The 25,871-nt window shown below is 44.0% G+C and overlaps 1 protein-coding gene across 2 annotated transcripts in view; it reads left to right on the forward strand.

The window, feature by feature from the left end:
• The first annotated feature begins 266 nt into the window (after positions 1–266).
• The window catches only part of LOC309547716 (interferon alpha/beta receptor 2-like), a 52,019-nt gene continuing 26,414 nt past the window's right edge, over positions 267–25,871 (forward strand). The window contains exons 1-5 of one of the 2 annotated variants that reach the window (XM_082247665.1): positions 267–396; positions 15,075–15,125; positions 18,348–18,474; positions 19,115–19,284; positions 23,233–23,411. In XM_082247665.1, coding sequence (XP_082103791.1) covers positions 15,077–15,125; positions 18,348–18,474; positions 19,115–19,284; positions 23,233–23,411 — 525 coding nt within the window. In that variant the 5' untranslated portion in view covers positions 267–396; positions 15,075–15,076. Of the gene's footprint in view, positions 397–446; positions 658–15,074; positions 15,126–18,347; positions 18,475–19,114; positions 19,285–23,232; positions 23,412–25,871 lie in introns of those variants that run through there. The other variant, XM_082247664.1, reaches the window with a different exon arrangement.

Raw genomic sequence — 25,871 nt, forward strand, 5'->3', positions numbered from 1 at the left:
TGTTTTTTACAGGCTGGAGTTCTTTAAACCTCGGCTAAGCTCTTCTCATATTACCAGCAATGCCCATTTTTAGAGGACCCCCTACTGGTTTACAGTCACCCCACACTTTCAAATCCCAGCTGGAGTCGGAATAGTGGCAATGGTCAATAGAAATACTTTTCCTTCCCTGTCTTTATGTTGACTCCATTGTTTTACATTTACTGGAAATACAGCATTTTTCTCTCTGGGTTGTGCCTGCCAAGTAAAGGAGGGTGGAGCTGAAATACAGATTACTGTGTGAGAGCTGCGGATCCCAACAGAGCAGAATTCCTGCACAGGTAATCACATTGCTGGCCACGTCTTTGTCTTACAGGTGTCACCTTTTGCTGGAACCAAGTCACCAACCGCTCCAGCCAGGTATTCGAAGAACCTTCCCTTTATCTATCTATTTTTAGCAGTTTAAGGATCAGTCCACCAAATACTGATATCTCCATCATGGGTAGATGCTGGTTGGCTGATTGTCCAGGAACTGGGATCCAGCAGTCAAGATTTCCTACCTATGATTTCTTCCCTCACTGAGTCTCATTCCTTCTGCTGCATGTTCCATAGCGAAATATCTCCATAAATGCAAAATTTGACAAGGGAAAATGAGACCGGAGACCTTCATCACGGCAGGAGGTAGGTGAGGCTGGGAATACCTATTTGGGGAGGAAGATTGCCTGCTGGGGACTTAGCCGCCAGCATTTAGTCAAATGATATGAAGACTTTGGAGGGTATATCTTCCATTTTATTGATATATTACACTCGTACCAATGGTGTAACTTTATGTAATAAATGGCAAGTGATTGAGTAGAAGAAGCAGATAGTCATACTCAGCGGGGTTGATTTATTAAATTAATAAGCTGCTCACTTTGCAGGGAAAGTTGCACTTTGGAAAGTAATTTCCCCCTTAGTGAATGAGGTGAAGATCTATTGACGTCCATCATCTATCAAATGAAAGGAAAAATGCTTTTTTAAAATTTTCCTTGCAAGTAAAAGGGTATGAAACTTTACTGAATTCACTAAGCCAGGGTTTTTCAGCCATGGTTCCGTGGAGCCCTGGGGTTCCTCCAGAGGTTGCAAAGGGGTTGCTTGAGCAGGGAGAAATGCCTCCCTCTTAGAAAAGTTCCCACTAACACCATTGATCCTTTTAGCGATCTGTAAGGTGGAAATTCTTTCCAATGACCACAAGTGTAAGGACGAGTCTTTCTACTGACCATCACACTAATGCAGGGTTTCTCAACCAGGGTTCCTCCAGAGGTTGCTAGGGGTTCCTTGAGAAATGGGCAATTTCTGCCTCTCAGATAAGTTCCCACTGACACCATTCTTCCCAATGATGACAAGAGTAACGAGGATTCTTCCCACTGACTGTCACACTAATGTATCATGAGTTGTAGATTTTTAATTTTTAGCAGGGGTTCCCTGAGACCAGAAATTTATTTCTGTGTTGAAAAGGTTGAGAAAAGCTGCTCTAATGTATCATGAGTTGTAGATATACTGTAGTCATTTTTGCAGGGGTTCCCTGTGATTGGAAAGTTACTCATATTTCAAGGGTTCCTCTGTGTTGAAAAGCTTGAGAAAGGCTGCAATAAGCTCTGGGAAATTTTACCTTGCAAAGTGAACAGTCTATTTGCCTTTACAGCGGTTTACTACCGCTTTACATGTTTCTGTAGTTTTTTTTTGCTGTGCTTTCCACATTGCCGTGATTTGCATTTTGTTTTTAATTGGCCGGCCATTCACAACGCGCAGCACGACTCGCGCATGCGAGCCGGGTGCCCACACTAGAGATGCAGGCGCGGCCGAGAGGAGAGGATTGAGCCTCCGGTGGCCGCATCGCTGGATCGTGGGATAGAAGAGTGTGTGTTTATTAAAAGTCAGCAGCTACAAAAAGTGTATCTGCTGACTTTTAATAAACACAAAAATGAGTGGAACCCTGCTTTAAAGACTTAGGCCCCTTTCACACAGGCGGACCGTTCAGATCCGCCTGTCTGTTTTTTTTTTTTTGGCGGATCTGAATGAATGCCCCCATGCATCTCTATGGGGACATGTTCTCTGACATCCAATCCGATCCGTCAAATCCGAACGGATGGAATCCCTATTTTCCATCCGTCCAGTGGATCGGATCGGATGAGAACAGACAGACGGTCTATTCCCATCCGATTCCCCCATAGAGAACAGTGGGGACCTGACAGCTCCGTCTCTGCACACAGCGCGGAGACACAGCTGCCATCTGCCTGCTCAGCGGAGAAAAATGGAGTCTGCCGAAGGACTCCCTGTGTGAAAGGGGCCTAAGCCTTTTTTCTGACACTTGTTGCTTACAAGTTTAAATCAGTATTTATTGCTAGAAAATTACTTAGAAACCCCAAACATTATAGATATAGATATATATATATATATATATATATATATATATATATATATATATATATAAAAAAATTTTTTTTAGCAGAGACCCTAGAGAATAAAATGGTGATCGTTGCAATCTTTTATGTCATACTGTATTTGCGCAGGAGTCTTTCAAACGCAGAATTAAAAAAAAAAAACTAAACAGTAAAGTTAGCCCAATTTTTTTTTGTATAATGTAAAAAATGATGTAACACCAAGAATCATGATCTTTATTCTAAGCAAAAAAAAAATCATTATTCTCATTGTATCCAGAATCGTGCAGCTCTAGTGTGTACCCCACTTTACCTCCTGTTAGTAGTCTAGTGCCAACTATAAAATTCTTGATTTCCTATGACTTGCAGTACTTCCAGTCCTGGTGGTCATGGTCCCTAGAAGGGACACACAGAGCAATGAAAACATGACAGGTTTTAAAGCGGTATTAAGGCCGGCTCACATATATGCGATGCGGGCACCCTGGAAATGAACAGCGGGTTCCCACATCGCATTCAAATCGCAGGCAGTTCACACTGCCATATGCCAATCGCTGGGGGTTTCAATACAAAGTTAACGACACCCCCAGATCAGTTCACCTATCGCAGTGCGAGCTGTCAGTTCGGACATGAATCAGATCGCATGGGTGTGAACCACCATTCGATCCGATTCTGGTGCGGACCCAAAAAGGGTCCTGTGTGTGTTGTGTCTGAATCCGATGCGAATTCAGCCATACAATCTGTATGGCGGAATTCGCATCGCACAAACATTGCATGTGATTTTCAGAGCAGTGTGCTGCGCATCACATGGGATGTCTGTCATCGCACATATGTGAAGCAGGGCTTAAACCCAAAAGCAAATATTTAATATATTGCAGCTTACCAGTTTCTAGATGTGATGGCTGCATTTGTTTTGTTTTTTTCGTTTTTTTTAGGCTTTCTTTCTTTTATTTTCACCTGCTAATCCTGCCAGTAAGTCTCTTTGTTTTTCAGCAAAACAAGCTGTCCTGCAGATGTAGCCATGAAAGGGTTGGGACAAACCATTTACAACTGACGGGGTGCTTACAATGTCAGCTTGTATTTATTTATGTACAACCTTTATCTGAAAAAGGGGGGTTCTAAGTAAATTTCTAGCAAAAAAAAAAAAAAATGATTTTAACTTGTAAACAACAAATGTCAGAAAAAGACTCGGTCCAGAAGTGGTTAAGGAAAGAATAAGTTTCCCAATCTAAAGCTACACTGAACGAAGGGTGCGTTCCCCTACAAAGTGCCGGGACAAGGTCATCTAGAGCCCAGGGCGACCATGCAAATTGCGCCCCCCCCCCCCCAAGATTTATGAGCGTTGTGTGTCTGCAAAAACCCCCACCCCACCCCACAAAAAAATTTGAGCACTAATATGCATGCTTACCCCCCCCCCCCAAGCATAAATTCCCCCTCCTCCCAAAAAAAATCTGCCTCCTACTAAAATCCCCTTTCCCTCCACCCCCCAAGCTTAAATCCTCTCATTTGCCATATGCCCCCAGCACAAATTAACCCCCTTCCACTAGAAAAAAAAGGCACCCCTTCTAGTTCAAATCCTCTATCCCTCAAAATGCCCCTCTGAGCACAAATCCTCTCCCCCCACTTCAAATCCCCCCATCCCAGCACAAATTCCTCCCAAATTTCCCCTCCTAGCACAAATACCCCTAATCATTCCTGCTAGCACAAATCCCCCTCCAAATAAAAAAATAAAAATTCCTCTCCTAGCACAAATCCGCTCCTTCCCTTTCATGTTATCTTTTCTAGCACAAACCCCCCAAAATCCCCCCTCCTAGCACCAATCTTCACCCCCCAAAACACAAATCATCTCAAATAACAACTTCTAACCCACCTCCCCAAATTTCCCCTCCTAGAACAATTCAAATCCCCTGCCGCCCCCCAAATTCCCCCTCTCAACACAAATCTTCTCTACCTCAACCCCCTTGTGGTGCCCCCCCCCCACTTCACATGATATCACAGTGCCCAGGGCAGCCGGCCTCTCTTGCCCACCCCTTGCTCCGGCCCTGCCCTCACGCACCATAAGCTGTAGGTTTTAAAATATAACTTTTATTAATTCCTATAAAACATTGTCTGGACTGTATACATGTACAAAAAGGGAGGGTGGGTTTATTGGCTGGCCAATAGTGTACTGGTGATTTGGTGCACACAATAGTAAAAAGAGAAAATTAGTAATGAGAAAAGAGAAGACAATTACTCTCAGATCGTGATTGTGCCTATCTAGACAAGATGCTCCATAATGTAGGCTCTATCTCTCTGGCTCTTGTCTATAGAGATCTTAAATATCTTTTCTTGTAGCAAAGCTATCCACTGGAGCTAGCATGTGTATGTTCACTGCCCACAAAGCTTGGTGGCTGTCTGGCATTAGCAGCAGCAAAAATTAACTGCAGTGGGAGCTGGTGCTCCATCGGTCTGGGGGGGTGGCAGACAGACCTGACCACCTACACAGCCCCCCCCCCCCCCCGTCACTCCAGAGTCCAGTCCACACCATATCACCCCCTCCAGGTGCCAGTTCACTTACCTTGTTCCTCCAGACTGAAAAGCGGCGACGGCTTCCCCCTCGGTCTCCTCCATGTCCCCTCTCGGCGACCGTCTCCTCTCTCCTCCACTAATAGGATGCCTTCTCCTTTGGCCAATTGGGAAACAGGTCTCAAGACCCGCTTCCTGATTGACCGGGAGGAGAATCAGTGTGACAATAGCAAATATTAATTCGCTATTGTCACACATCTGGGTGGGTTCAGTGTGCAGTGCTCTGCGCCCCAAGCCTGCCCTGAATGTAGATAGGGGGCCAGACGCATGGATGGGGGGGCGGTGCCCCTGCGCCACTACTGATTACCTGCCTGGTCTGAATCTCAATACTAAAAAAGCTATTTAAGCCTTCCTCATAGCAAATTTCTATCTCATATTCTCTCTTGCCAAGTCTGTCTCAGAGAATATTGCCTGTCAGAAGCTGGATAGCTACACACTGTTGAATTGGCTGGCAGTATTGAATTGCAGTAACTAAAAGCATTTATTAAAAAAGGTATAAAAACACTCACATTGGGCTAGATGGGACATGAGCAACATAAGCATGATTGTCCAGAAACCATCTGGAATCTAATGGGCCACAGTGCTTTAGTACAGACACTCGGAGCTCCGCTTCCAGTAAATGCGTCCTCTCAGCTGTGTGCAGCGTGAGACCCCTGGCAACAGAGCAGGGATGTGAGCGGCCGGTATCCTGTGACACGGGTGGATGGGCAGTTACATGTTTCAGAGCATGCGTGGCTCCTTCGTCAGACCTGTTGCCAGGGGTCTCATGCCGCACACAGCTGAGAGGAAACATTTACTGGAAGCGGATCTCAGGGTGTCCGTACAAAAGCCCATTCGATTCCAGATGGATTCTGGACAATCATGCTTATGTTGCTCATGTCCCATCTAGCCCAATGTGAGTGTTTTTATACTTTTTTTAATAAATACTTTTAGTTACTGCACTTAGAGGTGCTTTGCTTTTTTGTCTTGACTATCTCCAGAGGAGCTTCTCCTCTCAAGTGCTGCCCAGGTGCAGCGACCTACAACTCCCTGACAAGATCCATGGAAGCGCCCATACAAACACATTTTTTTCTTACTCTGTATCATGCTGTACCCCAAATCATATTAGTGCTCCCAAAAAACTATAACAAATAGTCTGACAAATATTGTCCTGCCTAGTCTATTTCTGAAGGCTAGAAAAACTGGTCAAGCCTGCCGCATCAAACAACTAAATGCTATTAGCACTGGTAACTCCTGCCAACCCTTAAAATAACACCCTCCCCACAAACCATGCTGTACCGCAAATCATTTTAGTGCTCCCATAAAACTATAACTCTACATGTTTCACTTAATAATAAGCTTCGTCAGGGGTGAAAAATAAATGCACCAAAGTTTACTTTGGTGCATTTATTTTGGTTCATTTATTTTTCACTCCTGACGAAGCTTATTATTAAGAGAAACATGTAGAGTTATAGTTTTATGGGAGCACTAAAATGATTTGCGGTACAGCATGGTTTGTGGGGAGGGTGTTATTTTAAGGGTTGGCAGGAGTTACCAGTGCTAATAGCATTTAGTTGTTTGATGCGGCAGGCTTGACCAGTTTTTCTAGCCTTCAGAAATAGACTAGGCAGGACAATATTTGTCAGACTATTTGTTAGTCAGTCGTTTTATTTTGAGAGCAATATATGTATTAAGAAGGTTTGATGAGCAAGAGTAGCCATCCAATTCAACAGTGTGTAGCTATCCAGCTTCTGATAGGCTATATTCAGATATATCTGAGACAGACTTGACCAGAGAGCATATGAAAGAGAGATTTGCTATGAGGAAGGTTTGAATAGCTTTTTTAGCATTGAGATTCAGACCAGGCAGGTCATATTTGCTGCTCCTAAAGCCAGACAGCCACCAAGTTTTGTGGGCAGTGAACATATAGAAACTAGCTCCAGTGGATAGCTTTGCTACAAGAAAAGATATTTAAGATCTATATAGACATGAGCCAGAGAGATAGAGCCTACATTATAGGCCAGCCTTTTTCAACCAGTGTGCCCAGACACCCTGATGTGATTTGAGGTTTCTCCAGGGGTGCCTTGGTAAAATGCCTAAAAATTGCCCAAAAACTGTATGCATGCCAGTGTGTGAGTGAAGGCGGCCTTTTAGTTACACTAAAGACCCGTACACACGATACGAAAATCGGAAGTATAATTTTCGTCCGACGAACGATCTGCCGATTTTCGGATGGTTAGTATAGTGCTTTCGACAGCCGATTACGAATTTTCGGACGACAAAAACTGGATGTGCAGGCTATAAAATTTTTATCGTACGTCAACACAACGTACAATTTTCGTTTATATAGTACAGTTTTCGTCCGAAAAAAATCATAAGAGCAAGACTAGGCATGCTCAGAAATGAAAGAACACGTACAAAACAATTCAACACATGACATCACTTCTGGAGTAGAATTCTATCGTACGGGAATTTTCGTATGAAAGTAACCTCTTCACTTTTGACATGAGACTAGCATGCAACAAAAAACGGACGAAAGATCGTCTGATAATCTGATCGTGTGTACGAGGCTTAAGTCACAGGTTTTCATTGTGCACAATTACAACCTTCTAACTGCGGCGTCCTAATGACCAATTGCATCATCAGTTGATAAGGAGGATGTCAGTCTCGTGCATTATAGCATCCTTGTTTGACCCTCCCCTGCCCCTCTTCATCAGCGATGGGGTCACATTAGCTGAATGATGAAGAAAGAGAGGGAGAAGAAAAACATTGGAATACTAGTCAGTCCCAGTTTGCAAAAGTGTATTTGCTTTGGAAGAATAAATTACCTTTAACGCTGAGTGTTTTTCTTGGACTTATAGATGTTTCTGCATTATGTAAAACTATTAGAATAGTTTTTACATTTTAGAATGGGGTGCCTCAAGATGGTCTATAGTTTTTAAAGGGTGCCTTGACTGAACAAAGGCTGAGAAACAATGTTATAGACCATCTTGTCTAGATAGGCACAATCTGAGACTCCATAGGAGAGAGTAATTGTCTTCTCTTTTCTCATTACTAATTTTCTCTTTTAACTATTGTGTGCGCTAAATCACCAGTACACTATTGGCCGACCAATAACCCCCCCCCCCCCCCTTTTTGTACATGTATACAGTACAATGTTTTATTGTTTTATAGGAATGAATAATGAATAAAAGATATATTTTAATACCTATGGCTTATGGTGGGTAAGGGAACGCACCCTTCGTTCAGTGTAGTTTTAATGTGTTGCCAGTCTGGTATTTTTTGCTAAACTTCAGGTATTAGTCTGTGTTTATTATAATTTTCCCTATCTGTAGCATTTTCACATTTCCTGGATATATAGGGATTTCTATTGCACATCTATACATAATTACACTACATTGCCAAAACTATTGGGATGCCTGCCTTTACATGCACATGAACTTTAATGGCATCCCACTCTTAGTCCGTAGGGTTCAATATTGAGTTGGCCCACCCTTTGCAGCTATAACAGCATCAACTCTTCTGGGAAGGCTGTCCACAAGGTTTAGGAGTGTGTCTATGGGATTGTTTGACCATTCTTCCAGAAGGACATTTGTGACTTAAGGCACTGTTTTTGGACGAGAAGGCCTGGCTTGCAGTCTCCGGGCTAGTTCATCCCAAAGGTGTTCTATCGGGTACAGGTCCGGACTCTGTGCAGGCCAGGTATGTTCCTCCACCACAAAATTGCTCATCCATTTCTTTATGGACCTTGCTTTTTGCACTGGTGTGCAGTTATGTTGGAACAGGAAGGGGCCATCCCTAAACTGTTCCCACAAAGTTGGGAGCATGAAATTGTCCAAAATGTCTTGGTATCCTGATGCCTTAAGAGTTCCCTTCACTGGAACTAAGGGGCCAAGCCCAACTCCTGAAAGACAACCCCACACCATAATCCCCCCTCCACCAAATCATTTGGACGAGTGCACAAAGTAAGGTCATAAAGACATGGATGAGCAAGTTTGGGATGGAGGAACTTGACTGGCCTGCACAGAGTCCTGACCTCAACCCGATAGAACACCTTTGGGATGAATTAGGGTGGAGACTGCAAGCCAGGCCTTCTCTCCCACATCAGTGCCTGACCCCACAAATGGGCTTCTGGAAGAATGGTCAAACATTCCCATAGACACACTTCTAAAACTTGTGGAAAGCCTTCCCAGAAAAGTTGAACCTGTTATAGCTGCAAAGGGTGGGCCAACTCAATACTGAACCCTACGGACTAAGATTGGGATGCCATTAAAGTTCACGTGCATGTAAAGGCAGGCATTCCAATACTTTTGCAATATAGTGACTATACAATGGTGGTCTGAAGCCGTATAAAAAATGACATTTGCGCACTCTGAAGGGTCTATGAAGTTTTTTGTTTGCACAATATGAATGAAAGGCTCATCCTGTGTAAAACAAAGGCTACAAAGGGAGCCTGTTGTGGAACCTGCTGGCTGCAATCCATCAATATTATAATATACTTTTTTCCTGTTCTACGCCTTAAACCTTTGAAGTTTGAAAACCTTTTAAAGAGTTTTTGTGGAAATAATTAGGACATAAACATAGATTGCTGGCGTTCAGGTACAAGCAAGATATAGTGTATTAGTTAGGAAAGTCCATATAGTCCATTAAATGTTCATTTTGGATGAAGTAAGTGAGCTGGAAGTTATTAATAAAAGATCATCACTAGGGCAAAGTTTCTCCTCTGGAGGGAAGCCAATGCTAGGATAAATGAAATAAGGGAGAGAACAGGAGAGCGCCTCCAAGTGCAATATTTATTGAGTGTAGAGCAGAAAGTCAAGTAAAAACTCACATAAATGTAAAATATAAAGCTCATCTGTGGTGAAGCTGCTCCAGCAGCAGGAAGATCCACGCGTCCCACCTGGAGGATAGGTAGCCGCAACCTAGCGTGTAATCTCCAGCGAGGATAAGGTGGTTCCGGGTCATCGCCGTGTGGGCAAACTGAGTGGACTGAACTGCACTTCTATGGTAGCAAATTTTGCACCCTTATACGCAAATCTAACCATGGGGTATTGGGAACATCAATTCATTTGGAATACCAACTCCTTTGCACAGCATCTAGTGTTTTTTATGAGGTATATTGATGACATCTTGATTATCATACATAGTACATAGTTACATAGTAGGTGAGGTTGAATAAAGACAATAGTCCATCCAGTTCAACCAGTATCTGGGATGATCTTCCCGCCCAGATAGAGGCATTTGTCACTCCCTGCAACAATAATCATATGGGTCTGTCAGTTCATCATCAGGAGTCTATAGCCTTCTTAGACTTAGAGCTAGGTCACAAGGGCGCTCACATCTTGGCTCGTAACTACTCAAAACCCACTGCTGGAAACTGTTATCTGCATTTCAAGAGTTGCCATCACCCACAATGGGTAAAAAATATACCTAAAGGACAATTCTGTCACCTTCGACAGAATTATACTAGAGATCTTGACTACATTGCCCAGAGTACTCTCCTGAGACAAAAATTCTTGGAAAAAGATTACTGGAATATAGTGCTTGACCAGGCATACAGTATGTATCTTCCTGGTAAGCAATCAACAACTACGAATCCAGCTGAGGATCGGCCAGCTAGATTTATCACGAGGTATCATGATGACCAATATAAAAACAAAGGAAAATATCCTTAACAAATACTGGAATATCTTAAAACAAGATCCTCACCTTAGATCTATCTTAGGGGATAAGCCAAAAGTCACTTATAGGCGAGCCCCTACTCTCAAAAACAAAATAACCCCAAGTAGACTAAAATAATTAAAAGATCCCAAGCCCTTATGTCTTCTTCCCCTTAAAAGGTAGGTACCCCTGTCGCAAATTATCATGCAAGACTTGTGATTTTATCACATATGGCCAAAAAAGCTTTACACACAAATATAAGACCTACCACCTAGAGAATTTGTATAACTGTTCTACTGATCATGTGGTTTATTGTCTTACTTGTCCATGTAAGCTTTTATATGTGGGATGCACTATCTGCCCCCTGTTTGGTAAACACCGTTGTTTTATCGAAGAGGGCTGCGACAAACATAGTGTCCCTCAACATTTTTTGGAGGTACAAATCCACAGTAGGCCTACAAGTCTGGATTATTGAAGTCATTCCTAAGGATCATTCTAAAGCAGAATGTTTCTCTAGACTATGTAAGCGTGAAACGCTCTGGATCTATACCTTAGATACCCTCAAGCCCAATGGCCTAAACGAGGAAGAAGAAATCAGTACTATCCTTTAGTTATATTTAGATATACATATAAACCAATATATATTTTTCATGCATCACATCATCCAACAAGCATTTGTGTATCATTACTAAACATACATTTTTATATATTTTCTCAGGTCCCAGGTTGAAGTTTTTGCCTAATCTGCAATAAGTATACTGTATATATTATAATTTCAATAGCTCCCAGACAACCTCCTGTAAGTACCAGCTATTCAGTTGGTGAATGTTGGATGAGAAGGCCTGGCTCACAGTCTGCGTTCTAATTCATCCCAAAGGTGTTCTATCGGATTGAGGTCAGGACCTTGCTTTGTGCACTGGTCCAAATCATTTGGTGGAAGGGAGATTATGGTGTGGGGTTGTTTTTCAGGGGTTCGGCCCCCTAGTTCCAGTGAAGGGAACTCTTAAGGCATCAGCATAGCAAGACATTTTGGACAATTTTATGCTCCCAACCTTGTGGGAACAGTTTGGGGATGGCCCCTTCCTGCTCCAACATGACTGCGCTCCATTAAAGTTCATGTGCGTGTAAAGGCAGGCGTCCCAATACTGTCGATGTATTCTATTTATATCTATCTATCTATCTATCTATCTATCTATCTATCTATCTATCTATCTATCTATCTATCTATCTATCTATCTATCTATCTATCTATCTATCTATCTATCTATCTATCTATCTATCTATACACACACACACACACACACACTCATATATATATATACTATATATATATATATATATATATATATATATATATAGGTTGCAGCACAAACTTCCTCTTTAACTACCTCCCACCCGGGCCATAGTACATATACGGCCGGGTGGGAGCTTCCTCCTTCTGAATGGACGTTCCGGAACGTCCTTCAGAAGGAGAGAGATCGCGCCGCCACGGGCACGCGCAGCGGCGCGATCTCGATGTGCCTGTGTCCCTAGGACACAGAGCAACGAGACTCGGCAGGAGGGCCCTGTGATTGGCCCTCCTGATCACATGACGGCTGTGACCAATCACAGCCGTCATGTAATGTCAATACAGCCGTTGTAACGGCTTCGATCTCTTCTCCTCCTGACAGATCCTGTCAGTGAGGAGAAGATCAGAGGATCGTTTCTGCAGCTGGGGTGATCAGTGAGTATTTCTAATTACTCACTGATCACAGGGGAGGTCTGTGCTGGTAATCAGATGATTGATTACCAGTGCAGCCCTGGGGGGAGGGGATGCCACTAGAGCCACCAGGGATGCCCACCCATGACCACCAGGGATGCCCACCATGGCCACCAGGGATGGGAAACAGGGCTCAGAGAGCCTGCCAGTGGTGCCCCCCTATCAGTGCTGCCCACCAATGCCATCTATCAGTGCTGCCCACCAGTGCCCGTTATTGCCATCTATCAGTGCCGCCCACCAGTGCCCATTATTGCCCACCAGTGCTGCCTATCAGTGCCCATCAGTGCCCCCCATCAGTGCCGATCAGTGCCGCCCATCAGTGCCACCCATCAGTGCCCATCAGTGCCGCTTATCAGTGCCCATCAGTGCCGCCGATCAGTGCCCATCAGTGCTGCCTATCAGTGCCCATCAGTGCTGCCTATCAGTGCCCACCAGTGCTGCATATCAGTGCTATCTATCAGTGCCACATATCAGTGCCCATCAGTGCTGCATATCAGTGCTACCTATCAGTGCCCATCAGTGCTGCATATCAGTGCCACCCCATCAGTGCCACCCCATCAGTGTCTCCTCATCAGTGCCTGTCAGTGCGGCGTCATCAGTGCTCATCAGTGCAGGAAAAAACGTATCTATTTACAAAATTTTATAACCTAAACAAAAAAACTTTTTTTTTTTTTCAAACTTTTCCTTCTTTTTTTATTTGTGCACCAAAAAAAAAAAAAACCTGGCGTTGATCAAATACCACCAAAAGAAAGCTCTATTTGTGGGGAAAAAATGACATAAATTTGGTTTAGGTACAATGTTGCATGACCGCGCAATTGTCATTCAAAATGCAACAGCGCTAAAAGCTGAAAATTGGTCTGGGAAGGAAGGGGGTTTAAGTGCCCAGTATTGAGGTGGTTAATATTCAAAGCGAATCATTTACAATGTAATAACACAATTATTTTATTATTATGTTTTACCATTTTATTTCTTTTTTTACAATATTATTTTTTACAATTTATTTTCAGGAGCCCCATTGGGGGGGTGGGATCAATGGCAATGCTGGTGAAGGATGGGACCAGTGGCAGTTGTGGGGGGGGGGGTGGTATCAGTGGAAGTGCTGGTGGGGGGGAATGGGATCAGTGGCAGTGATGATGGGGGATGGGACCGGTGGCAGTGCTGGAGGGGGGGGGGGATATTTGGCAGTGCTGGTGGGGGGAACAGAATCAGTGGCAGTGCTAGGGGGAATGCATGAGTGGCAGTAATGGTGGGGGAAACGGATCAGTGGCAGTGCTGGGGGGGAACGGATAAGTGGCAATGATGGTTGGGGGATTGGATCAGTGGCAGTGCTGGGGGGTTGATGGGATGAGTGGCAGTGCTCAGAAGGGGTGGGATGAGTGCCAGTGCTGGTGGGTGAATGGGATCAGTGGCAGTGTTTTGGGGGGGAATGATCAGTGGCAGAGCTGAGGGGTTGATGGGATCAGTGGCAGTGGGAGTGGTGGGATTTGTGGCAGTGGGGGTGGTGGCAGTGCTGTGGGAGGATAGAATCAGTGGAAGTGCTGGGTGGGGATAATAAGAGGCAGTGGTGGTGGGGGGAACAGGATCAGTGACAGTGGTGGGGGGGATGAGTGGCAGTACTGGGGGGGGGAGGATCAGTGGCAGTGTTGGGAGGGGATGAGATCAGTAGCAGTGCTTGAGAACCGAGGAATGGGATCAGTTGCAGCAGAGGTGATGGGCATTGGGTTCAGTGGCAGTGCTGGGTGGAGATGGTATCAGCATCAGTGGCACTCACTTGTTGACTCCGTTCCCCCCCCCCCCTTGTCTCTCTGGCTCTCAACACATGCCTCGAGTGACACCTATCCCGAGATCAGGAGATGAGGTCTCCTCACACAGCGGAGACCTCATCCAGCTCCTTCCCTTCACAGGTCAGCTGACTCTTTTCAAGTTTCCACCCCCTGAACTCAATGGGTGGCTGCAGAAAGGCTGGGGGAGTTTCACTGTGCAGGTACTATGGCAGTGATTTGAGTGTACAGTGTATCTGCCGAGTGTAACTAGAAAAGTAGAGCCTTCAGGCAGCGGCCCCAGAACTTAGTGAATAAGGTGAAATTCTGCTGACGTCCATCATTTAACTGGTGCAAGCAAAAATTCAGTTTTTTTTTAATTTCCCTTGCATATTTCTTCACATTCTTTGCAAACTGAAACTTCACTACATTCACTAAGCTCTGGGGAAAATACCCTTACCAAGTGCAACTTTTCTTGCAAAGTGAACAGTCTATTTGCCTTTAGTAAGGGCTGTTTTTCTCAGAGAACAGGTGCAGGAACTCCCCCACTCTTCTAAGTCACCCCTTGTCTCCGCCCCCTATCCACCTCTGAGCATTGTCTCTTGGCCCTACCCCCTACCTACCTCCCAGTACCGCCCCTTTTAGGGAATACAGAACCAACTATCACCCTATCCTCCAGAAACAACAGACCCCACCACAGCAATAATAGATCCCCCACAAAACAACAACCCCCCCCCCCCCCCGTGCAACAATGAACCCCCTTAAACAAAATATCACCCTAACAACAATGGACCCCCAGCAGCAACAACAGATCTCCAGAGCAACTGCACTTTTAAAGTGCACAGTCTATTAAATCAACCCCTGTGTCTTTCTTTATGTTTCTTTGATACATGTTATTATGCAACACGTTTGTTTTATTACTGTTTTACTAAATTTTAAATATGTGTTCTGATGCAGGAATGACCTGTCTCCAAGTTCTGCTGCAGGTTTGTGGCCTTCCTATAATAGGTACGTGTTTTAATTTTAATAGTTTTACTTTTCTATCAACTCACTACTAGCAGAGATGTCATAATTTACAAATACATGATAAGGAATACCCCTGTGACCCCTGCCCATCTGGTGTGTATATCCACATTCAGGAAATGGGGGTAATTTCTCTATTACTGACAATAATACGCAGTGCCACATTTCCATCGTTTTAATTTGCTTGAAGAAAATTATGCCCAACATTCAGCAACTAATCTGACCTTATAGAGAATCTTCAACCTGTTAGAAAAAATAAATAAATAAATAAATACTGTAACTGCTGACTTTTAATAAAAGGGCACTTACTTATCCAAGGACCCAGTGCTGTCCTCACCCAGGCCGATTCTTCGCCGGTCTTCGGGTCCCTGGCGCCGACATGTTTACTAAGGGAAGCCGACTGTGACTCCTTGCAGCTGCACACAGCCGGCTTCTCACTGTGCATGTGCAAGCCATGCTTCACTTTGTGAATGGGCCCACAGCCTTCTGGGACCTGTGTCCCAGAAGGCTGTGGACAAAGAGGGCGGAGGCCGAACTTCGGCTCTGATGGCCTGGGTGATCCAAGTGGGAGTGGGTACATGTCAAAACCAGGTACCATTAGTCCAGCGGCCATTGTCTGGTTTTGACAACCGCCTGCTTTTCCCGTCAGTGCAGTGCCATGTTAAAAGGGCCCTATAGTGTAAGGAAAGTGACCATATACTATACACTGAGCAATTCACATGATATATCATGTCCTATATCAGCATCTTCAGGTGTTGGCCACCTTAAAGTATACCATTAATTAACCACTTCTGGACCGGAAAGGATTTGCCCCCTTAATGACCAGGCCATTTTTTGCGATTCGGCACTGCGTTACTTTAACTGACAATTGCGCAGTCATGCGACGCCGTACCTAAATAAAATTGATGTCCTTTTTTTCCCACAAATAGAGCTTTCTTTTGGTGGTGTTTGATCACCTGTGTGATTTTTATTTTTTGCACTATAAACAAAAAAATAAAGAGCGACAATTCTGAAAAAAAAAAACAATATTTTTCACTTTCTGCTATATAACATTCCCAAAAAAATTAAAAAAATCAAATTTTTTCATCCTTTTAGGGGCAATTTGTATTCTGCTACATATTTTTGGTAAAAAAATAAATACCAATAAGTTTTTTTTGATTGGTTTGTGCAAAAGTTATCTCATCTACAAACTAGGGGAAAGATTTATGTTGTTTTTATTTATTTATTAATTTATTTACTAGTAATGGTGGCAATCTTCAATTTTTAGCAGGACTGACATTGGGGTGGACAGATCGGACCCCTAACTGACATTTTTTAAACTTTTGGGGGTACCAGTGACATTACTACAGTAATCAGTGCTAAAAATATGCACTGTTACTGTAAAAATGATACTGTCAGGGAAGGGGTAAACCTAGGGGTGATCAAAGGGTTAAGTGTGAGCCTAGGGGAGTGTTTTCTAACTGTGTGGGGAAGGGACTTGTGGAATCAACACAGAGACCTGTGATCCCATATAGAGGATCACAGGTTCTCTGTGTTCATTCCAGAGAGAACAACGGTCCCATTTGTTTACAACAGCAGACCATCGTTCTCTCTCAGCGGGGAGCGATCGCGGCTGCCCGCTGGTAATCGAGGCATGCGGCGGGCGTGCCCCCAGGAGCGCTCCTACGAACCGCCGTACAGCAATGAAGCTGTGCAAACAGCTTCTAATTTAAGCTTTGCCAGTAAAACCTGGAAGCTGATTGGTTTTTATGCAGAGCTGCACCAGATTTTGCGCTCTCCAGTTTTAGTAATTTAACCCCAAAGTCCTAAACTGGAGTGAATCACAACTCTCCCTTCTAGATCTGTAACTTTTTTTTACACATCATGGCAAAATGTAATGAATAATTTTACTTAAAAAAAATCATATTTAACCACTTGCCTACCGGGCACTTTCACCCCCTTCCTGCCCAGGCCAATTTTCAGCTTTCAGCGCTCTCACGATTTGAATGAAAATTGCGCGGTCATGCTACACTGTACCCATATGAAATTTTTATCATTTTTTTCACACAAATAGAGCTTTCTTTTGGTGGTATTTAATCCCCTCTGGGTTTTCTATTTCTTACAAAAAAAAAAAAAAGACAGAAAATTTTGAAAAAAAAAAAAAAGTTTCTTATTTTCTGCGAGTAAATTTTGAAAATAAATACATTTTTCTCCTTCACTGATGTGCGCTGATGAGGCAGGACTGATGGGCACTGATAGGCTGCACTGATGGGCACTGATGAGGTGGCACTTATGGGCACTGATGAAGTGGCACTTATGGGCACTGATGAGGTGGCACTGATGAGGAGGTACTAATATGCCGCACTGATGAGCACTGATAGGTGGCACTGATAGGCGGCACTGATGAGCACTGATAGGCGGCACTGATGAGCACTGATAGGGGGCACTGCTGGGCACTGAGAGGTGGCACTGCTGGGCACTAAGAGGTGGCACTGCTTGGCACTGAGAGGTGGCACTGATGGGCACTGAGAGGCGGCATTGCTGGGCATTGATGGGTGGCACTGATGGACACTGACGGGTGGCACTGATGAGCACTGATGGGCGGCTCTAATGAGCACTGATGGGCAGCACCATCAGTGCCCACACTCAGTGCCCATAGTGATGCTAGTCAGTGCCCATCAGTGCCTAGATGAGCAGGCACTGATGGGCACTGACTGGCAGCACTATGGGCACTGATTGTGGGCACTGATGGCAGGCACTGTGGGCACTGATGGTGGGCACTTATTGTATTTTATTTACCTTTTTTGTAATCAGGGCACTGGTGATCAGTGCCCTGATTACATGTCTCTGTGTCCCCTTATCGCTGTTCAGCTCTGCTCTTCCTCACACGCAGTCTCTGTGTGAGGAAGGAGAGCTGGCGATGAGAGATGATCTCATATGTTTACATATGAGATCATCTCTCATTGCATGGTCCGATCACGTGGTAAATGGCCATTGTGATTGGCCATTTACCACGATCTGTGATTGGCTGTGTCCAAGGGACATGGCCAACACAGATTTTCCCCGATGCGCGCTCGCGGGAGCGCGCGGGGAGCCTGTTACTGGGAGGCCGTCTTTATACGGCCTCCCGGAAATTAGAGCCTGCGCTGTAGCCATACTTCGGCTATAGAGCGGGTGGCAACAAGTTAATGGTTTAATAATATAATTTTCTTCATGCTTTGTCTGCAGTGTCAGCTGTTCTGCAGCCTCCAAAGAACCTGAAATTCTCTTCTAACAACTTTCAGCATATCCTGACTTGGGAAGACCCCAACAATGAATTAGCTGTCTACTACAAAGTGAAATATTCGAAAGACTAGTAGGTTTATAGATCCTTCCATGACTGTTTCAAAACCTTTCTGTCATGCCCAAAACCATGTCCGCTCTTACACTCAAAGCTCCAAAACTTCTGCTTCATCCCATCCTACACACACTTCTATTGTCCCATCACTATAATAGGCTTCCTCAATGGCCACAAATATTGTACAGGAAGGGTCAGAAATGCTTTTACATCACTATAAAGAAATACCAGAGTTTTGCCTATCAGGGCAGCATGGTTATTAAGGCTGTAGGTATATGCGGGCACCTCTAGATGCCTTCCCTCTATTTCTGTAGACACTTTTCTTTGATAGCCCAATCACTTATAAGAAAATACGGTTATAAATCCTACTTACCATATTCAAAGTCACTTAAATCCTCTATTTTCCCCATTCTGATGCTCAGTTTGAACTTCTTCACCACGTCTAAATACCTAAATGCATTCAGTTGCTGCCATGTGGTTGGCTGATTAGAAGTTTGTGTTACAAAGAAATTGAACAGATGTACCCAATAAAGTGGCCAGTGAGTGTGTATATTTATATATATATATATGATGGAGAGTGGTAATATACAGTATAATCATAGCCTGGTCCTGAAAAAGTCAACTGTTTTTTTATCCTTTTTTTTTTTTGCTGTAACAGCCGAGAATTGGTCCCCACCAGAGACTGCACCAATATCAGCATTCCTCGCTGTGACCTGACAAAAGATTTCACAGACATCTTTGGAAATTATGCAGCACAAATCCAGATCTTCACTCATAATGCCTCGTCTGAGTCAGTTTTCTCCCAATCCATGAACCCCATATCAGACAGTAAGTACACAACTGTGATCTGCACACTGTCTGGACTATTCCTACCTACTGTTATAACTGGAGGCATCAATGAAATTCAAATCCAGAGTTCATACACCGTGGGAAGCGTATAAACCAAGAAGCACCAGTAACGCAGTAGAAAACCTTTGTGCATGGATGACATGTCCACATGTGATTGATTTAAAGTTATAAGATCTAGAGCAGTGGTTCTCAATTCCGGTCCTCGGGACCCACTAACAGGCCAGATTTTAAGTATTACCTTGGGGGATGCAGACTAGAATACTGCAATCACTGAGCAGCAAATTAGATCACCTGTGATGTAATTTAGTTATCTTGCAAACCTGGCCTGTTGGTGGGTCCCGAGGACCGGAGTTGGGAACCACTGATCTAGAGAGGTGTTTCCATGCCCTGTAAGTCATATCCTCCAATTTATTTATTTTGCACTTTTTGTAACAAAACATGGCAGCACAGAAAATAATTAAAGGAAGGGTTCAAAAGGAAAACTGAGACAGGGTAGAAAATAAACATCGGAGATAAATGATGGCGTATAAAAGAGGTGCTAAGAAAAAGTGGGTCAACTAAAGGTTATGGAAGACATGGAAACACCTCTGTAGACGTATAAGTTATTAATGAATACAATACTATAACAAATTTGAACCAGTGTGACCAAGATGTACAATGCAGGGACTGGACTTGACTGTACTGTTTGGCAGAGGTATCTGGATCACAAGCCTGTTTGAAAAGGAAACACCTTATTGGAACAGGGGCATAACTGGAAATCACAGGGCACCATGAGAAGATTTTGTTCGTGGTCAGCCAGAACTTACCTGGCTTGGTCAGTTGGATTAATAAGTGATAATTAGTCAGAAAAGTCCCTGAAATCATAATTTTGTAACTCTTTGTAAATCTTTTCAGATACAAGCTGGTTACCCTCGCCCTAGCCCTTGGGGGCTCATAGCTATTGCATTGGCTGCTGTGGCTGTAGTACCACCTTGCCATGAAACGCAAAGCAATTCCCATGCATGTATTTCTCTTGTACATTTTTTTCTGCGTATCTCTTTTAGGAGGGGTCAGCTAGATCACAATTCTATTTATTTATTTTTTGCATTTTTGTCACACTTAAATGATTCAGATAACCAAGCAAATTTTAATATTACACAAGTAAAAGAGTCGGTTCACACTGGGGCGACACGACTCCGTACTACTTCGGGGGCGACATGTGCATTCCCATGCACCACGACTTCGGAGCGACTTGCATGGACTTCACATAATGGAAGTCTATGCAAGTCGCTCCGAGGTCGCCCTGAAGTAGTACAGGACCCTTTTTCTAAGTCGGAGCGACTTGTGTCGCTCCTATTAGAACGGGTCCTGTAGCGGTCAATGGACCGCGACGGAGCGCGACTTGTCAGGCTGACAAGTCGCCTGACAAGTCGCGCTAGTGTGGACCGAGTCTAACCCGAGTAAATACAAAATGCAATTTTTAAATCATGGGAAAAAAACTGTCCAAACCTGTCCAAACCTGCCTGGCCCTATATCAAAAAGTAATTGCCCTTTCTAAATAATGAATTGTGATTGACCAACTTTTTTGGAAAGCTGAGTTAAATTTAACTTGCCACACCCAGACTTGATTACTGCTGGGCCTGTTGAATCAAGAAATCACCTAAATTGAAGCTGTCTGACAAAGTGAAGCATGCTAAAAGATCTCAAAAATCAACACATCATGCTGTGATCTAAAGAAATTCAAGAACAGATGAGAAACAAAGTAATTGTCATATATCAGTCTGGGAAGGGTTACAAAGCTATTTGCAAAGTGTTGGGACTCCAGTGAACCATGGTGAGAGCCGTTATCCACAAATAGAGAAAACTTGGAACAGTGGTGAACCTTCCCAGGAGTGGACAGAAGAGCATGACGACGACTCATCTAGGAGGTCATAAAAGAACCCAGAACAACATCTAAAGAACTACAGGTCTTATTTACTTCAGTTAAGGTCAGTGTTCATGATTCAACAATAAGGAAGAGACTGGGCAAAAATGGCACCAATGGGAGAGTTCCAAGGTGTGAAATCCACTGCTGAGCAAAAGGAACATAAAGGCTCATTTCACATTTGCCAAAAAAACATCTTGATTATCCCCAAGACTTTTGGCCAAATATTCTGTAGACTGAGACAAAAGTTTAACCTTTTGGAAGGTGTGCGTTCCGTTACATCTGGCGTAAAACGAACACAGCATTTCATAAAAAGAACCTCATACAACAGTCGAACATGGTGGTGGTAGTGAGATGGTCTGGGGCTCCTTTGCTGCTCCAGGACCTGTACAACTTGCCATAATTGATGGAACCATGAACTCTGCGCTCTACCGGAAAATCCTTAAGGAGAATGTCCGGCCGTCAGTTTGTGACCTCAAGCTCAAGCACACTTGGGTTATGCAGAAGGACAGTGATACGAAAAACACACCAGCAAGTCCACCTCTGATTAGCTTAAAAAAAAAAACTGACTTAAATCCATTTGAGATGCTGTGGCATTACCTTAACTAGGTCGTTTATGGTGGAAAATCCACCAATGTGGCTGAATTTAAAAAATTCTGCAAAGAAGAGTGGGCCAAAATTCATCCATCGCGATGTGAAAGACTCATTGCCAGCTATCGCAAATGCTTTATTGCAGTTGTTGCCGCCAAGGGGGGCACAACCAGTTATTAGGTTTAGGGGACAATTACTTTTTCACATAGGGCCACAGGCAGGTTTGGACAACTTTTTTTTTTTTTTTTTTAACCACTTGCCGACTGCCGCATGACTATTTACGGCGGCAGTCAGCCCCTCACAGGCAAAGTGACGTAGGGGTATGTCACTAGCCTGTGAGGCTCTAGGGGGCGAGCGCGCGTTGCCGGAGGCACGCTCCCACCCCCGCTTGCTCCCTAACTTCCCCGTGCGTGTGACCGGCGGACATCGGTCACTCGCGATCGTCCGTTACAGAGGGAGAAAGGCAGGCGGCTAATGTAAACAAAGCCGCCTGTCCTTCTCCCCTGTGTAAGTGCAGAGATCATACGGTCCTGCTATGTAGGATCGTATATCTCTGTAGTTACACAAAAAGCCACGCCCCTTTACAGTTAGAAGCACGCCCCTAGGGACACACTTAACCCCTCCTTCTCCAATAAAGTTAACCCCTTCCCTGCCAGTGTCATTTTTACAGTAACAGTGCATATGTATAGCACTGATTACTGTAGTAATGTCACTGGTACCCCCAAAAGTGTCAAAAATGTCAGTCAGGGGTCCGATCTGTCTGCCGCAATGTCGCAGTCGTGCAAAAAAAAAAATCGCAGATCGCCGCGTTAAAAAAAAAAAACAATAAAAATGACAAAAATCTTTCCCTTAGTAAACGAAATAACTTTTGCGCAAACCAAGCAAAATACACTTATTGCGATTTTTTTTACCAAACATAGGTAGCAGAAAACAAATTGGCCTAAAATGTTAAAAAAATTTGATTTTTACATTTTTTGGGGGGGGGGGAATTTCATTTAAAAAAATTTGAAAAATATTGTTATTTTTGCAAAATTGTCACTCTTTTTTTGTTTATAGCGCATGATCAAAAAATTGCACAGGTGATCAAATACCACCAAAAGAAAGCTCTGTTTGTGGGAAGAAAAGGACGTCAATTTCGTTTGGGTACAGCGTCGCACAACCGCGCAATTGTCCGTTAAAGTCACGCAGTGCCGAATCGCAAAATAGGGCCTGGTCAGGAAGGGGGTAAAATCTTCCGGGGCTTAAGTGGTTAACCAATGAAATCATCATTTAAAAACAGCATCTTGTATTTACTTTATTTATCTTTGTGTAATATTAAAATCTGTTTGATATGAATTATTTAAGTATGACAAATATGCAAAAAAAATCAGGAAGGGGGCAAATACTTTTTCTCAGCACTGAATATTAACAAATAGTTTTTATCTCCTTTTTAGCTTGTCTGGGCCCCCCTATTGTGGATGTTTTTTCAGATGATAATGGATTACAAGTTACTATCCGCCCTCCGGTTTCTCATTTATGGAGTGAAAAGGAGCAGCGCAATGTTACCATGCTGAGTGACAATGTCTATCCATTGCTGTTGTATACAATTCAGTTGGTGAAGGACTCAGCACAGGTAAGCTAAAAACTGGCCATTTTTATGTTATGATTTATAAAGTATATTAGGAGTTAAAAGGATTTAGAATCTTACCACCTCCTGCAAAATCCAACAGGGTAAAATCCGACTTACTTAGATTACTTTGGCTTGAATTCAGGCAACCACCCATATACATAAACTTTCTGACCACACATCCAAAGAGTCCATTTAATCAACAAGGTTAATCAAATAGTTCCTAACCTTTGTGTCAGAACCCAGGTCTGAACCTGCGACCTTTGCTGTGTCTGGCGATGTCTCTTCTTGCTGAGCTGCCGGACAGTACCCTGTCTGATCTATTGGATAATCCTGCCTTGTTTCTGCTGAACCTTGAACTCCTTGCTCTTCCAATGAGCTTTTTATTTATGGCATGCCTTTGTACTTCCTGTTTCCCAGATTATTTTGCTCTCTCCAGCCAATATCTCACTGTTGTCACTTCTGGTGCCATCTGCATCTTCGCTACCACTCGTTACTCACCTTTGGCTTGTTACTCAACTACGCTTCTGCTTAATCCCAACCTGCAACCACTTGTTACCAACCTCTGGCCTGTTTACTGACTACGCTTCTGCTTGATCCCTATCTGCTATATCTGCTACTAGACCCCGGCCTGCTCCCCTTCTGGTTGGGCTGTCCCGAGGACCACAGCCTGGTACTAACATGCTGCAAAACCCATCTCCACCATCAGGAGCTTTGGTGAACACTAGTGTTTAGATCTCACCTCTTGTGAGCCTGTGTCATCTACTAGGGTGAACTACTGCTGCACCTATCCAGCTCCGAGTCTGACAACTGACCATGACACTTTGGGAAGCCAGCCTCACTCCTACTGATTTAATGTTTAACCCCACACTTTAGCTCAACTGTGAAAACAGCTATTAGTGATGCTTATAACCTTTAACCATGGAAGTACCTTTAATTGAGTACCATTCCTTACTTATACCACCTCTAAATCAAGCAATTGCATTGAACTTTGAGATGGTGCAATGGCTGCTGATGCAAACCACAAGACCGTGAAGCAGGTGTCCTTATTTTTTCTGGAGAATGTTAAAATATGTGTAAAGCATCCTGCCTTTTTGGCTTTAATTTTTCCAGTTGTAACCACTTAACATGGATAATAGCAGTGTGGAACCACTATGAAGGGAGCATTTATCACAAGTGGCAGGGCAGCATAAATTCTAAATATGGACTTGACTATGAAGAGTAGCTATGCTGATTTGTAGCACCATTGTCACGTACCTGGCTGTTGAGCCTGACGTGCTGAGGAAGGCCTCTCGTACAGTCCTGGCTCGAGAGCCACTGATGGTGAGACAGTAGCCACTGGAGCACGGCGAGGTAAAAGCGCCTATGACCAGTCCAGTAGTCTGTGCAGGTAGTAGTCTGGAAGGAAACCAGGAGTTGCTGACAGCAGGCAGACGAGACAGCAGGCAGACTTGCTAGCAGGATAGCTGGAAGCAGGCAGACTGGCTTGGCTTGGCTTGACTGATGACAGACTGTGGATGCACAGGAGGAAGCAGGTGCCAGAAGATGCTGAGCTGGACTGAAGGAGCTGTAGCAGGCTGGAAGAGCTGGAAGTAGGGTCAGGCGAGCCTGGGTTGGTAACAGATGGACAGAATCCAGGCAAATACTGCAGTCAGCAGAGTAGTCGTAGTCACAGGCATAGTCGGCAACGGATGCAGGATCAACAGGTGCAGCAGGCAGAGACAGAATCCAGGGTGAAGCCAGGGGTCAGGACAAGTATCAGACAGCAATTGTCGGAAGCAAGCCGGGTCAAGATCAGAGGTCAAACACAGGAATCAGGAACTTGGGAACATACACAGAACACTGTAGACCAAACAGCAATTAGCCAGTTCTGAAGCTCTGTTTAAATAGGCTGTTTGACGCCAGCCTTGGTAATCGATGCGCGCTCGCGAATGTGTGTTCCCGCATGCGGGTGTGCATGTTTGCCCACATCTGTTCGGCTCGTTCTTGGCTGGAGCATGCGCATACGTGTGCGCCTATAAACAGCATCTTTACTATGGCGAGGCCTTTCCTGGCAACCATCAGCATCATGGTAGCTTTCATTGTAGGCCAGCATACAGCTGTGACCCTGTACTCCACTGGGTCACCAGCTTCACACCTCAGTAATCCACAGGATGTGCTCCTCTGACTGGTAGTCCAAGAAGTTTATACAGAATGGTTTAGTGGGACAAAATCAGTTACTTTAGCCCTTTATCTGTGGTTATTTTCACAAGGTGGAAATGAGAACGTCAGGTGCAAGAGCGGGGTGGACCAGATGTTGGTTTCCAAATATTATGCTATAGTAATATATGCATATCTGTCCAAATCACTTTTTAAAGAACAGTGAGCAACACAGTTTTGACATCACCAAATCTAACTCAGAATCTCCCTAAACTAGCAGCCAGATGCAGCAGTGCCTTTGATCTCATACTGCAGATATACAGCTAT

Source organism: Pelophylax lessonae (genome assembly GCF_965119305.1).
Source record: "Pelophylax lessonae genome assembly, chromosome: 2".
NCBI classification, from domain to species: Eukaryota; Metazoa; Chordata; class Amphibia; order Anura; family Ranidae; genus Pelophylax; species Pelophylax lessonae.